Source organism: Mustela putorius, unplaced genomic scaffold (assembly GCF_011764305.1).
Source record: "Mustela putorius furo isolate JIRA1106 unplaced genomic scaffold, ASM1176430v1.1 tig00003869_pilon_pilon_pilon, whole genome shotgun sequence".
Lineage (NCBI taxonomy): Eukaryota > Metazoa > Chordata > Mammalia > Carnivora > Mustelidae > Mustela > Mustela putorius.
In genome coordinates this window covers 3,331,317-3,346,807 of record NW_025422021.1, presented here as the reverse complement: position 1 = coordinate 3,346,807, position 15,491 = coordinate 3,331,317, and the positions used below count along the sequence as shown (strand labels likewise).

Genomic DNA, 15,491 nt, shown 5'->3' with positions numbered 1-15,491 from the left:
GGATCAAGCCCCGCATCGGGCTCTCCGCTCAGTGTGGCGCCTCTTTCCCCCTCTCTCTCTGCCTGCCTCTCTGCCTACTTGTGATCTCTCCCTCTCTGTCAAATAAATAAATAAAATCTTAAAAAAAAAAAAAAAAAAGGAGGGGGCGCCTGCGTGGCTCAGTGGGTTAAGCCGCTGCCTTCAACTTGGGTCATGATCTCAGGGTCCTGGGATCGAGCCCTGCATCGGCTCTCTGCTCGGCAGGGAGCCTGCTTCCTCCACTCTCTGTGCCTGCCTCTCTCTCTGCCTGCTTATCATCTCTCTCTGTCAAATAAATGAATAAAATCTTTAAAAAATAAAAAAATAAATAATAAATAAACACAACCTAAGCCTGTGGTACACTGAAGAAAATAATAGCACCAACCAAAGTCAAAGTCAATTCAACTCCTGGCTAGGGTAATTCTCCTGCCCCAAAAAAACCCTAGCAAAAGCCAAGATGGACCCATGTTTAGGTACAATACTGTTTACCTCAGTCCTAAACAAGATGTCCAACATGCAACAAAAGACAAGGAATGCAAAAAGCACGAAAAAAAAAACAACAACCCACTGTCAGGAAACAAAGCAAAAGATATAACTAGAGGAAGACCCAGAATAGTAGAAGTATCAAGTAGGGAATTTAAGATAATATAATACATGCTGAAGGTTCTCGTGGAAAAAGTGCAAGACAACATGCAAGAAGAAATGGGGAATTTCAACAGAGATAGAAATTTAAAAAATAGAAATGTTACAAACAGGGAATGCAAGCTGGTGCAGCCACTCTGGAAACAGTATGGAGATTCCTCAAAAAAGTTGAAAATAGGGCTACCCTATGACCCAGTTATTGCACTACTGAGTATTTACGCCAAAGATACAAATATAGTGATCCAAAGAGGCACCTGTGCCCCAATGTTTATAGCTGCAATGTCTACAACACCCAAACTATGGAAAGAGCCCAGATATCCACTGAGAGATGAATGGATAAAGATGTGGTGTATATATTAAATGGAATATTAAGCAGCCATCAAAAAAAGCAATCTTGGGACGCCTGGGTGGCTCAGTTGGTTAAGCAGCTGCCTTCGGCTCAGGTCATGACCCCAGGGTCCTGGGATCGAGTCCCACATCGGGCTCCTTGCTCAGCAGGGAGCCTGCTTCTCCCTCTGCCTCTGCCTGTGCTCGCTTTCTCCCTTTCTCTCTGATAAATAAATAAAAATCTTTAAAATATCTAAAGCTGATATTAAAATAAAAGATACTTCTCAAACGGATGATACCTGAAAAAATAAAATGTATTTAAAAAAAAAAAAAGCAATCTTGCCATTTGCAACAACATGGATGGAACTAGAAGGGATAATGCAAAGTGAAATAAGTCAATCAGAGAAAGACAATTATATGAACTCACTGATAGGTGGAATTTAAGTAACAAGGCAGGGGATCATAGGGGAAGAGAGGAAAAAATGAAACAAGACAAAACCAGAGAGGGAGAAAAACCGTAAGAGACTCTTAATTTTAGGAAACAAACTAAGGGTTGCTGGAGGGGAGGAGGATGAAGGGAATGAGGCAGTTGGGTAATGGACACTGGAAGAGCATGTGTGGTGGTGAGCACTGGGTGTTATGTTAAGACTAATGAATCAACACCTGTAACCCTGAAACAAATACTACATTATAAGCTAATTTAAAAAAATTGGGGCACCTGGGTGGCTCAGTTGTTAAGCATCTGCCTTCAGCTCAGGTGATGATCCCAGGGTCCTGGGATTGAGCCCCCACATCAGGCTCCCTGCTCAGCAGAAAGCCTGCTTCTCCCTCTCCCACTCTACCTGCTTGTGTTCCCTCTCTCACTGTCCCTCCCTTTCTTCCTCCCTCCCTCCCTCTCTCTCTGTCAAATAAATAAATAAAATCTTTAAAAAAAAAAAAAGGGATAAAAAAAGAAATGTCACAAACTGAAAACATGGTAACGTAGATAAAGTAATCTTACAATGAATGGGTTTCAACAAACTCAATAAAGACAAACAGTAACTTGAAAATGGATCAACAGAAAATACCCAAACTGAAACACAAAGAGATAAAACAGAAAAAATAAATAAGAACAACAACACAGAATGGTGAGAAATTTTCAAATAGTCTAAGTTACATATAATTGGACTTCTAGAAGAAATAGAAATAGAAAAAGAAAATGGGGTGAAGAAAATATTTAAAAAAAATTTTTAAGAATTTTCCAAAATTAATGGCTGACATCAAACCAGAGATCCAACAAATGCAGAGAACACCAAAGAGAACAAATACCAAATAAAATACACCTAGGCATTATATAATAAAAATGCTGAAAACCCAAAAATAAAGTGAAAATCTTTTTTTTTTTTAAGATTTTATTCATTTATTTGACAGAGAGAGAGAGATCACAAGTAGGCAGAGCAGCAGGCAGAGAGAAAGGGGAAGCAGGCTCCCCACCGAGCAGAGAGCCTGACGCAGGGCCACCCAGGAGCTCCTAAAGTGAAAATCTTATAGGTGGCCAACAGGGGAAAAAAGATATATGGCACACAGCAGGCTAACGATACAAATAATAGAACTCTCCTCAGGAACTATGAGAATGAAGGGAGCCTGCGTGGCTCAGTGGGTGAAGTCTCTGCCTTCATCTCAGGTCACAATCTCAGGGTCCTGGGATCAAGCCCTGCATCAGGCTTTCTGCTTGACAGGGAGCCTGCTTCCCCCTCTCTCTCAGCTGCCTGCTTTTGATCTTTCTCTGTCAAATAAACAAATAAAATCTTAAAAAAAAAAAAAAAGAAGAAGAAGATATGGGAATGAGAAGTGAGAAGTCAATGGTGTTATATAGTTAATGTGCTAACAGAAAAAAATAATGCAATAAAATCCCATACCCACTGAAAATATCTTTCAAAAACATAACAGAAATAGGTTTTTTTAAGGAAAACAAAAGCTAAAAAAATTCAAAGCCAACAGACCTGTTCTGCAAGATATGTTAAAGGAAGTCCTTTAGGCAGAAGGAACATATCAAACAAAAAGATGAATCTCCAAAAAGAAATGAAGAACACCGTAAGTGGCATAAAGAAAGATAAAGATAAAGTTCATTTTTTTATTATTTTAATTGCTGTAAATAAACTATCAGTGGCAAAAATAGTAACCATCTATTGTGTGTTTATAGAACAGGAGAAGTAAAATGTATGACTACAATGGAAGTGCTGGATATATACTGTTTTAAATAATTTCTACTACATATTAAGTGCTATAGTATTTAGGTAATTAAAGATATACATTGTGAACTTAGGGCATGGACATAAAAACTACAATGGAGATAAAATGTAATAATAAAAAATAATCCAAAAGAAGGCAAAAAAAGAACCAAAAAGTACATAAAATCTAGCAAGATGATAGATTTTAATCCACCTGTATTAATAATTACACTGAATATAAATGGTTTTATGAAACACTGCAAAGGACATATTGTCAGAATGGATATGAAAGCAAGACCCAAGGATACTATAAGAAGCCCACTTTAAATATAAAGAAATAGGTAAATAGATGATAAGTAAAAAGGTATTATGGAAAAAGATACAATATGCCAACACTAGTCAAAAGTAAGCTGAATAGCTATATTAATGTCAAACAAGGTACAGTTCAGAACCAGATATAGTATCACAGATAAAAAAAACTTTTAACAGGTTGTGGCAGGAAAAATATGACAGAATTGTTTAAATTTGTATTCCATCTGGAACTTCTTTTCTGATCTACAATAAGATGTACTTTTTACACAAGACAGATGAAGACAGAGAGTGTCCATAGGAAAGGACAAATAACTTTTTTTCATGGATGAAAACCAAACCAGATACTAAAAATAATTATGACATATCACACAAAATAGACTCCAATTTCAAAATGTCCAGGGTTTCCTAGTATTAGCTAAATGTCCTCTCAGTAATACTTTTTTTGTTTAAATAAAAAGTTCTACTTACTCAAAGTTTATAAAGAGTGATACAAATGAAAACAAGAAAAAATTTATAGTCTTTGACAAAGAATCATAATATATTCCACAAGTATCTGAATGTCAATTATATACTCATCATTGCTTAGGCACTGACTCATCACTGCACAAGCTCAGCTTAGTTTCCAACGATGAGCAAATAAAATAGCAGCAATATGCTATTTTTAAAGATACAACACATTTCTGCTTTTTAACAGAGTTTATTTACCTCAAAGCCAAGTCTATCCTTCTCTTTCCAAAAACAAAAATGTGTTACTTTCTTATCCCAGAATTCATCAGGCTTCACTACACAAACAAGGGACACCTCAGCTGGAACAACATTCTATAAAATAAAAAAATAAAAAAATAAATTATAAATTATACATGTAAAATGAATAATTTATTAAAGTTATAAATTACTAGGTTTTCATGGTTGGGCTGAGTAATTAAAAGACCCTTGGAAAAGAATTAAAATAATAAGAAATACTCCAAACTTCAAAACATACATGGCAATAAAGAAATACTTGGAAAGACAAGTCGATTCAGAAAAGATTTCAATGTAATATACACAGTACATGTGAATTATTTTTGTGTTGTACCGAATCTAATAGGTATATATTCAGATTAAGCTGTAAGACAATTTTTAATTGGCAAACTACTACATTTGGTTTTTCTACATATGAAAAGAAATTTTTTTAACACAATCACCTTGGGAGAATTTCTTCAAAAGTGTAAAATCAATTTTCTCATAAAATAAATTTCTTACTGGCCATTATACAAAAAAGCCCAGATTCTGCTTGATTATTAACTTGAAGAACAGGACTAGCTAATCTCTGACAAATATTTCACATTTAATAGATATGGTTATTCATATTACCTAAAGAAGAATGGAAGTTAACATTTACTGAGTTAATAAAATATTCCATGTATATTTTATCAGCAAACCCCATACAGTCTATCTTTAAATAAGATCTTAAACCTATCCATTTCTACCACCCACATTGCTAACATCCCCAAACGAGTCAGCTTTTAAAAAAAAAAAAAAAAAAAAAAAAAAAAAAACAGGCTGCCTTCCTTTCTTCACATTTTTCCATGCTCACAGTAAAATTCAAACTCCTTTCCAAAGCCTAGAACGCCCTCCAGGCTCAGGGCCCCACTGACCCTCAGACCTCAGCTCACACCCTCTCCTCTTAGCTCATTACCCCCCCCCACAGTCATACTAAGTTTCCTGCTGTTGCTGGAATGTAACAAGTCTGTTTCCACCTGAGGCTTATACCCTTGATGTTTCCTCTGTCTGGAGTGTTTTCTGTCCTATACACCTAGGAAGAATGCTCCCTCCATTAAGTTACAGAGAGACCTTCCCTGACCACCCTATCTAAAGTTGTACCATCTGATTCAGTGATCATCTACTATTGTATGTTGCCTCATAGCACTTATCACTGTCTGCTGTTACATTAATTAGTACTTAGCGTAATTACTTACTGACTCCTTAAGTAGAACACTAGCCTCCCAAAGGCAATTACCTTATCTACATGTCACCCCTATATCTCCAGCCTATGACAGTGCCTGGCATATAGAAAACACTCCATAAATATCTGTTGAAGAAATGAATTCACATTAACAAGGAAATCTCATTCTCCCAATTTTACAGGAGAGTAAACTGAGTTTCAAAGAAGCTTGTCCAATATAACAGAGTTGTTTACTTGTGGTACTAAAACAGAAACCAGGTCTGACTCTAAAGTTCTACCACACCATTTCAAATGTTCTACACCGGGAGTCAGTAAATTCTTTCCAAAAGTGTAGATAATAAATATTTTAGGCTTTGCAGGCTATGCAAAGTCTCTAATGCAACTACTTCAAGTCTGTCATTGTAGTATGAAAGCAACTATAAAAAATATAAATGAATAGACATAGCTGAGTTTCAGTAAAACTTTATTTACAAACTCTAGGGGTCAAATACCATTTAAGATGATAAATGGCACAACTGAATAATAATAAATTATGGTTACAATTAATTATTATTAATTAGGAGAAAATAGAAATCTTTCAATTTAAACACATTTTTGGGCACATAACAAATCTGGTGCCTGCTGCAATGACTGGATTATGAGTAAGATAAAAAAAATTCAACAGTATCAAAAGTTATCAGAGGTTGGGAAATCTAGGCTAGACTGAGGTTTATTTATATATTGACTAGTGGAAGGCTATTACTTCAAAATGATTGAATATTAAAGTAGTGAGAAACAAGAAAAACCAAACCACTCATTTTAGAGAATATTAGTTATAAACAAAGCCAACATTAAGCTCTGGGATCCCAAATAACTGGTACTAGTACCTTCTGAAATAAAAGCAATGAATGATTACGTATGTAAAAACTGTTTGAATAGGAGTAAACAAAAGGCCATTGCAACTTCTGAAAATGTTAACTATTAATAAATCCAAAAGTTGTTAAAATACCTATCAGGAAAGAAATCGCAAGAGGGGATTAAATCATCCACTGATTGTTCTTCAAAACTGCCACTGATCAAAGTCCAGTTCATACAGCAAGTCCCAAACAGGTCATCTGTGACATAGTTGAATGACAGGATGAAAGGAAGAACACAAGGTCATAATTAATGGATTTCTCACCTAATAGTTATTTTAACAACTTTTACAAGAAGAGTTCATCTTTAGGGATGGAATATAAAAGTGCTGGGAATACACCAGACAAAAAAAGTGATGGAATACCAACCTGTGCTCCCTTAAAAAAACTGATCCTCTGTGGGCTATAGCCTTTCCAACCCAAAGGAGTGATTCTAATGATAAAGGTTTAGGCCACACATTTAAGAAGAAGATAATGGATAGATCCTTTGGATAGACCTCCAATACCCCCCACATTGGTAAATATCCCCTTTGTAAAGGATAAAGCCAAGACCTGGGAGTTAGGCCATGTTAAATTCCAACTGCAGCTCTTTCCCATGTTCATTATAAGAACCTGGTTATTTAAAATCTTTGAGCATGGGGGTGTGTGGGTGCCTCAGTAGGTTAAGCATCTGCCTTCAGATCAGGTCATAATCTCAGGGTCCTAGGATCAAGCCTGGCATCAGGTTCCCTGCTCAGCAGGAGGTCTGCTTCTCACTCTCCTCTTCTCATGCTTTCTCCCTCTCAAATAAATAAATAAAATCTTTTTAATAAGTGAAATGAAATGAAATGAAATAAAATAAAATAAAAACTCTGAGCCTCAGCTGATCTTTGGGATAATAGAACCTGCCTCCCAAGGTTGTGAGGATAAAATTAAATGAGATTAATTTATAGAAAGTTTAGTACACTACCCAAACCATACTGAGCACTGAAATTACTAGTTCCCACCCCCCAAAATCCCTTTTTTCTAATCCCAAATAAAAAATAAAACATTAAGAACCATTCTTCTTAGTTAGCATTTAAAATTCTAAATTATGGAGCACCTCGGTGGTTCAGTCAGTTAAGTATCTGGCTTCAGCTTGGATCATGATCTCAGGGTCCTAGGATGGAGTCAGCAGAGGATTCCCTGCTCAGCGGGAAGCTTCCTTCTCCCTCTTCCTCTGCCACTCCTGCTTGTGCTCTTTCTCTCTCCCTCTCAAATAAATAAATAAAATCTTAAAAAAAAAAAATAAATGAAAATGAAATAAAATTTGAAATTATACTTCTTTCCACGGAACCCAAAAGCAGCTACTAATTATTTCTCAATTCATTTAAAATACTGGATCTTTCTTTCAATGTCAGTGATATTTACCTAACTGAATACTCATTTTCCCATATAACTGTCAACTTCTATTTTCTCCAAACTGACCTGCCATCAAATCCCTTCATTATATTTGTTTTATCTCTGAGCTATCACTAAGTCAGTGTCCCTGCTAGGAATGTACTTTTCACTTTCTTTCATCTAAATTAGATAATCTCTTTTATTTAACTCACTTAATTTCTACATTCTCTTGAAGACTTTCTAAGGAAACACAGATACATTAGAGCAATCTGCCGCCTTTAAATCACTCAAATGGTTTATTTTTCCATTTCGGATCACAACGTCTTCAATACCCTAATAATAAAGCTAAGAATGTTTACTAGGTAGGTAGGTACCTAGTACAAGCAAAGATTGTGAAATCTTCCTGTGAGGAACACAATACAAAAACTAGTATCAGACCAAAGACTTTGCAACTGCAGCTGTTTATTAAATGCTGGTTTGTGGGCTGCTCAAGTTCCCAAGGACACAGCTGTCAAGTACATTTCTTCCAGGAAGTACCACAAATCCTGGTACTCTTGAGAGGAAAGTACGAACAGAAGGAAAAGACTGCTCAGAACCACATGAGAAGCTCTTCCAGCCTAGACTTACCCAGTCCTGCTGCCACCTACAGTATCAGAACGGAGAAGACAGGGGACGATGTAGATATCACAGCACACAGAAACTCCCAGGTAAGTCTGACAAGATCTTACACTTTTGGATTCACTGGCCTACTTACTAAATTATTTAAACACAACATACTATTTTTTATCATTTACGAATATTTAGAATAGGTCTCAAATTTATTTTACTATTCAAATCAAACCTCTATTACTCAGAAATGAATTTTAAAAATCCAGTAATGTGCATTTCAGAACTCAGTCACTGCTGAGAAGGTTGGGCACAGTGAAATAAATGAAATGCATTTCCATTATCACTTTATCTGTTGCTATAAAATAAAACCATTTCCTAATAGTCAAAAATAAAATTACCTGTAGCATTAAGACTACTGTTTTCACCACATTCCACTGTGATTTTCTGCCATCCACAATCACGGTAAATCCTCTAGCCTTACACTTTTCACTGAAACAAACAAACAAACAAAATTACAAAGTATTAAAACAGGCATCATACTTTATAATTCCAGATAAAGTCTATAGCTTAATCATATATGGCACAGAATTAATCTCACTTGGTTTGGTTTACACTGTCTTTAATAAAATTCTTCAGAGTATCCTTTCAGTTTTTTCAAGCAATTTGAGTTTTCTCCTTTTAGGAAACACTGACAATTTACAAACTAATCTGGCAAGAAAATTACCCTAAAAGTACAGGGAAAATGTCCTAAAAAGAGAAGAAATCAGAACAACATTCCACCTCAAGAGCCTTTCAATTTTTTCATTTATAAAATAGGATCCTAGTGAAGTATTTAACTAATGACTGCCAAGTGCATACATACTTCTTGCCTCTCCTTCCTGCCAGAAGTAAAAGTAATAGTTTAAAACAGGTAGAAAATAGGGGCACCTGGGTGGCTCAGATGGTTAGGCAGCTGCCTTCGGCTCAGATCATGATCCCATCAAGCCCCACATCGGGCTCTCTGCACAGCAGTGAGTCTGCTTCTCCCTCTCATTCCATAATCTCTCTCGCTTTTCACTCTCTCTCAAATAAATAAATAAATAATTTTAAGGGGAGGGGGTGGCGCCTGGGTGGTTGAGTGCGTTAAGCCTCTGCCTTTGGCTCAGGTCATGATCCCAGGGTCCTGGGATCGAGCCCCACATCAGCCTCCCTACTCAGCAGGGAGCCTGCTTCTCTCTCTCTCTGCCTGCCTCTCTCTGCCTACTTGTGATCTCTGTCAAATAAATAAATAAATAAAATCTTTTAAAAGGGGGGGCTGAAAATAGAGTAAGCTATTATTAAATAGAGTAAGCTATTATTAAACCACTGGAAATGGATTTTTTGGTGTTCTTTTGGGAAAATTTAATGAAATGAGGTAGTATTTGGTCTACATAGTAGTTGAAAACTTGACTACACCATGTCTGAATATATACCCCCTTCACCTTTGCATTCTCAGTTACTTGACCAGCAAAATATTCTCTTGAGTGTTAGAATATGTTACTGCTATATATTACATTCAATTATTCCAGTATTATCTAAAAACTTCTCAGAAGCCTACCCTACTAAAATACAACTACACTTAAAAAACTCCATGCTGAAGACCAAACTCCATAGCTACTTCATGATTATTATTTTTTTACTTATAAAATAAATTCAGTGCGAGGATCTCAACTGCTCTCTCTTCAATACAGTGTAAGAAACTGCAGTTTTGCTTAGCAGAGCAAGGATTTGGTAGTGAAACCTCTCCACACTCAAAGTCCTATCAATCACATACATTATAGAAAAGGTAATTGGCAGACCCTTTCCTAAGATTTAAATCCAGCAATCCAGGGGATTTTACTAATCCTGCCTTACTTCCTCCAAGTTTTCACATTAGACTCAAGAGGTTTCTTGGAGAAGTAATGTCTAAATCTACCAAACAACAGTAAGATTATAAGTAAGAGGATGTCACTGCTAAAGATTTATATGAACAGGGGCCTCTGTAGGCAGGGACAGAAGCTGAGCTTCCAAAGAACAAGCAACGGTTCAAAAGACAAGACAAACTGAAATATATGTCCATACAAAAAACGTGCACACAAATGTTCACAGCAGCGCAATTCCTAACAGCCAAAAGTAGAATCAAATGTCTATCAGTGATGAACAGAAAAACAAAACATGGCAATCTATATAACAGAGTATTAACCACTATAAAAATGAATGAAGTACTGGGGCACCTTGGTGGCTCAGTCAGTTAAGTCTTCAGCTCAGGCCATCTCAGGATCCTGGGATTGGATCCTGAGATGTCCAGTGGTACTTTCTTCTCAATTGGCATGTGCTTCTCAGAGATACAGGTTACATGACCATTTTGTTAAAGAAGTTTTACACAATAACACATTTTTATTTCAGACAGAGTCTACTTCTCCCCCTCTCCCTCCCCCTGTGCTGGTGCTCTCTCTTTCTCACATAAATAAAATCTTTTTAAAAAAAAATGCAGGGGGGGGGGAATAAAACACTAATACATGCTACAACATGGATAAACCTTGAAAACATTAAGCTAAGTGAAAGCAGCCAGAAACCAAAACCCACATATTGTACGATTCCATTTATATGAAATGTTCAGAATAAACAAATATGCAGAGACAGAAAGCAGATCAGTAGCTGCCAAGGGCTAGGAGGAGGAGAGAATAGGGAGTGACTGTTAATGGGTGCAGCATTTCTTTTCGGGCCAATAAATGAATGTGTGTAATGGTCACACAACCTTGTCAATACAATGAAAAACACTAAATTGTATACTTTAAAAGGCCGATGTTTAAGGTATGTGAATTACAACTCAATAAAAAAAAATGGTGAAGTATTCCTTTTTTGGATTTTGTATTTTAAAATGAAGTATTGAGTATTCTGAGTATTCTTTGGCAGGGGGAATGTGAGGCAATACAGTGTTCACTTTGGATTAGCAAAAACATATAAAAAACTTGGTTGGGGAAGCAAATCTGACATCTAATTGCTAGCTGTAGGATCAAGCAAGGAGGAAATTCTTAGAGTTCCACCAACAAGCCATCTAGGAAGACCACTATAACTCAAATAGGATACAAGTAACTTAGATAAGGAAACTTCACCAAAAGAGACCGACCTAGGTAAGGCAGCTGGCTATTGAGTGGTCTTCAGAAAAGTAAGTGCAACTCAGGGTCTCTACCAATGCCTTACAGAAATCTGAAAGTGGGAGAGATAAGACACAGAGTTGTCCAGTAGGAGGCCTTCCCTTGTTGGTACTACAGCCAAGAGAAGTGTGCCATCCCTATAATGTGGTACTTTCTTCTCAAATGGCATGTGCTTCTGCCGAGATACAGGTTACATAACCATTTTGTTAAAGAAGTTCTACATGAATAACACATTTTTATTTCAAAGCACACTCTAAATTAATCTGTATATTAAGAGAAAAAATATTGACACTTGCAAATACCATCTGCAGTGATCTTAAGGGCATAAAGTACTCTAAATTTAATCTCTTAGGCCACTTAAAAATAGACTTAATCATAATTTTCTCCACATTTTGCTAATATAATGAAAATTCATCCAACTGAAAGATATTATTTGAAAACTGCAAAACCAAGTGATCTTTCTTTTTTTTTTTTTTTTTTTTTTTTAAAGATTTTATTTATTTATTTGACAGAGAGAGATCACAAGTAGACAGAGAGGCAGGCAGAGAGAGAGGGAAGCAGGCTCCCTGCTGAGCAGAGAGCCCGATGCGGGCCTCGATCCCAGGACCCCGAGATCATGACCTGAGCCGAAGGCAGCGGCTTAACCCACTGAGCCACCCAGGCGCCCCAAGTGATCTTTCAAATACATGAAAGGATTGTTTTTCTTTTTCTTTTCTTCATTCCTACAAGTGAAGTGATAGTTTCAAGTGTTTTTTAACATACTTCAGAAGCATGCTCTGTCCTTTATAAAAGGGAATGTCAGAGGAGCTGCAGTACTAGTATTAATAAACTCTTACAGCTTTTAACATGGGTGGCTCAGTGGGTTAAACCTCTGCCTTCGGCTCAGGTCATGACCTCAGGGTCCTGGGATTGAGCCCCACATCCAGCTCTCTGCTCAGCAGGGAGCCTGCTTCCCACCCCCCAGCCTGCCTCTCTGCCTACTTGTGATCTCTCTGTGTTAAATAAATAAAATATTAAAAAAAAAAAAAAGCAATGATAAAGAAATCTCTTAACACTATCTCCTTGTTCTTCTCCCGTTAGAGCTTTTTGAGGGTGAGGTGGCTGAGTTAAAACTTCTGTTAAGAGGAGAGGCTCCTTAACAAGCCTACTCACTTTGATTAGAAACAGATGGTCAATTGATTTCTTGGGTCCAGTAGCTCCTCACTAATTTCTGTGATTACAATTAAGGGTTCCTTCTTCTTCCACTCATACAGCTCTGCTTACATTTACATTATTTACATCTATTACATTTACAACTAATTTCACTTGTGCTTTTATTGTAATTACTTGTTTACAATTTATCTTCATTAGATAACATGCTTCCAGAAAGCAAGGATATTATCTTACTGATACCCTGGCAGCTTTTAGCACAGTGCTTTAAACACAAACAGCCTTCAAAAATGTAGAGGGTGCACTACACATCACTCCCTAATCAGAAAGCAACAATGGTTTTCCTTCTCCTTCAGAACTGAAGCCTTTACCATGGCCTACAACAACATCCTCTATGATCTGATTCTAGCCTTTCTCACCTGACCACAGTTCTAAAACTCTGAACCTCTCTCAAACTGCTCCCACCATATCACCTCCTTGTTGATCCCACATTGTGCTGATCCTGTTCCTGCCTCAGGGTCTTTGCACTAACTCTCTCTGTCATAAATGTTGTTTCTTAAATGCTCTTCCATTAGATATCTGTACAGCTTGTCTCTCACTCCCATTATCCTCTCATTTTAAAAAATATTGCCACACATGCCATCTTCTCTTCTTTTCATGCTTTGTTTTCATAGCATTTATGAATATCCAATATATTGTGAATTTATTTGTAATATTCATTGGATCATTATGTATAAGGCCCATAATAAGGGCGGGACTGGGTCTCCTTTGTTCACCAATTTTCTTAGCATCTAGAACAATGAGAAGCTTATTATAGGGTCTTACATATTTACTGAATGACTTGAAGACTTATGATCTTAATGCCTATGTGATTTTTGGTAAATCATTAAACCTCTGCATTCTGATCTTTATTCTGTAACATAAATGAGTTTTTCTACAATTAGGAAGAACTGACTTAAGATCCAAGTTTGAATTTTTTAAAAAAATCAAAACTTGAAAAAAGTGGAAAGGTAAATTTTATAGATTTTGAATCACTACAGAATCAATAGTAATCTGATAAAGATTAATCTGGGCAAGTACTTGGCAGTTATTTCTACAAAAGATTTAAGAATAGAAAAGGTGGTAGTCTAGATGATTGTTAAGGTACTTTCCAACCCTAATGAGGTTCCATGATTCTACAATTGGATGATCAACAAGTTCCCTTTACACTAGAAAAATACTGATTTTTAAATACAGGTATTTTATTTTTTTTAACTGTTGTTCCACATTCTTTTTTTTTTTTAGGACTTTATTTACTTGAGAGAGATTTAAGATTTTATTTATTTAAGAGAGAGAATGAGAAAGAGAGAGAGAGCATGGAGGGGGGTGGTCAGAGGGAGAAGGAGACTTCTTGCTAAGCAGAGAGCCAGATGTGAGACTCAATCCTGGGAACCCCAGATCACGACCTGAGCTGAAGGCAGTCACTTAACCAACTGAGCCACCCAGTCGCCCCAGGTATTTTACTTTATTTTATTTTTTATTTTATTTTTTAAAGATTTTATTTGATAAAGAGAGAGAGAGAGATCACAAGTAGGCAGAGAGGCAGACAGAGGGAGAGGGAAGATGGCATGTATGGCTCTGCTGAGCAGAGAGCCCTGGCTTGATCCCAGGACCCTGAGATCATGACTTCAGCTGAAGGCAGAGGCTTAACCCATTGAGCCACCCAAGCGTCCCCCAGGTATTTTATTTTTATTGTACTTTGCTTTACTGCACTTCATAGATACTACATTTTTTACAAATTAAAGGTTTGTGGCAACCCTGCATCTATCAACTCTACAGGTGCCGTTTTTCCAACAGCTTTTGCTCACTTTATGTCTCTGTGTCTTATTTTAGTAATTCCTGTAATATTTCAAACTTTAAATTATTATATTTGTTATGGTGATCTGTGATCTTTGCTGTTCCTACTGTAATTGTTTTGGGGTACCAAAAACCATACCCTTGTAAAATGGAGAATTTAATAAGTGTTGTGTGTTCTGATTCTATCTACTGTTTGTTCCCCTGTCTCTCCCTCTCCTTGGGCCTCCCTAGTCTCTGAGACACAATAATACTGAAATTAATCTAATTAATTACCCTTCAGTGGCTTCTAAGTGTTGAAATGAAGTGACAAGTCTCATGTCTTTTACTTTGAAACAAAAGCTAAATATGATTAAGCTTAGTGAGGAAGGCATGAGCTATAGGCTAAAAATAACACAGGCTAAATAAAAGCTAGGTCTCCTGCACCAGTCAGCCAGGTTGTAAATACAAAAAATATTTATGGAAGGAAATTAAAAGTGCTACTCCTGTGAACAAATGAATAATAAGAAAGCAAAACATTCTTGTTACTGACATGGAAATAGTTTGAGTGGTCTGGTTAGAAAACCAAACCAGCCACAACATTCCCTTAAGTCAAAGCCTAATCCAGGGCAAGCCCCTAATTTTCTTCAATTCTAGGAAGGCTGAAAGAGGTGAGGAAGCTACAGGAGAAAGTCTGAAGCTAGCAGAGGTTGGTTCATGAGGTTTAACCAAAGAAGCCATCTCTGTAATGTAAAAGTACAAGGTAAAGTTGCAAGGGCTAATAAAGAAGCTGTAGGAAGTTCTCCACCAAAACATCTAGCTAGGATCATTAATGGAAGTGGCTACACTCTACAACAGATTTTCAATGTAGACAAACAGCCTTCTACTGGAAAAAGATGCCATCTAGCACTTGTAGAGCTAGAAAGGAGAAGTCAATGTGGCTTCAAAGGACAGGGGCACCTGGGTAGCATAGTCAGGTAGTGTCTGACTCTTGGCTTTGGTTCAGTTTGTGAACTCAGGGTCCTGAGACTGAGTCTCATGTCTGGCTCCATACTCAGCA

At 36.9% G+C, this 15,491-nt stretch overlaps 1 protein-coding gene across 3 annotated transcripts in view; it reads right to left on the bottom strand.

The window, feature by feature from the left end:
* Positions 1-15,491, bottom strand: part of SESTD1 (SEC14 and spectrin domain containing 1) — a 140,616-nt gene that overhangs the window by 64,809 nt on the left and 60,316 nt on the right. For 2 of the 3 annotated variants that reach the window (XM_045066619.1, XM_045066620.1), the window contains exons 4-5: positions 8,714-8,804; positions 4,215-4,328 (exon numbers count right to left, since the gene is read on the bottom strand). In XM_045066619.1, coding sequence (XP_044922554.1) covers positions 4,215-4,328; positions 8,714-8,804 — 205 coding nt within the window. The remainder of the gene's footprint in view (positions 1-4,214; positions 4,329-8,713; positions 8,805-15,491) is intronic. The other variant, XM_045066621.1, reaches the window with a different exon arrangement.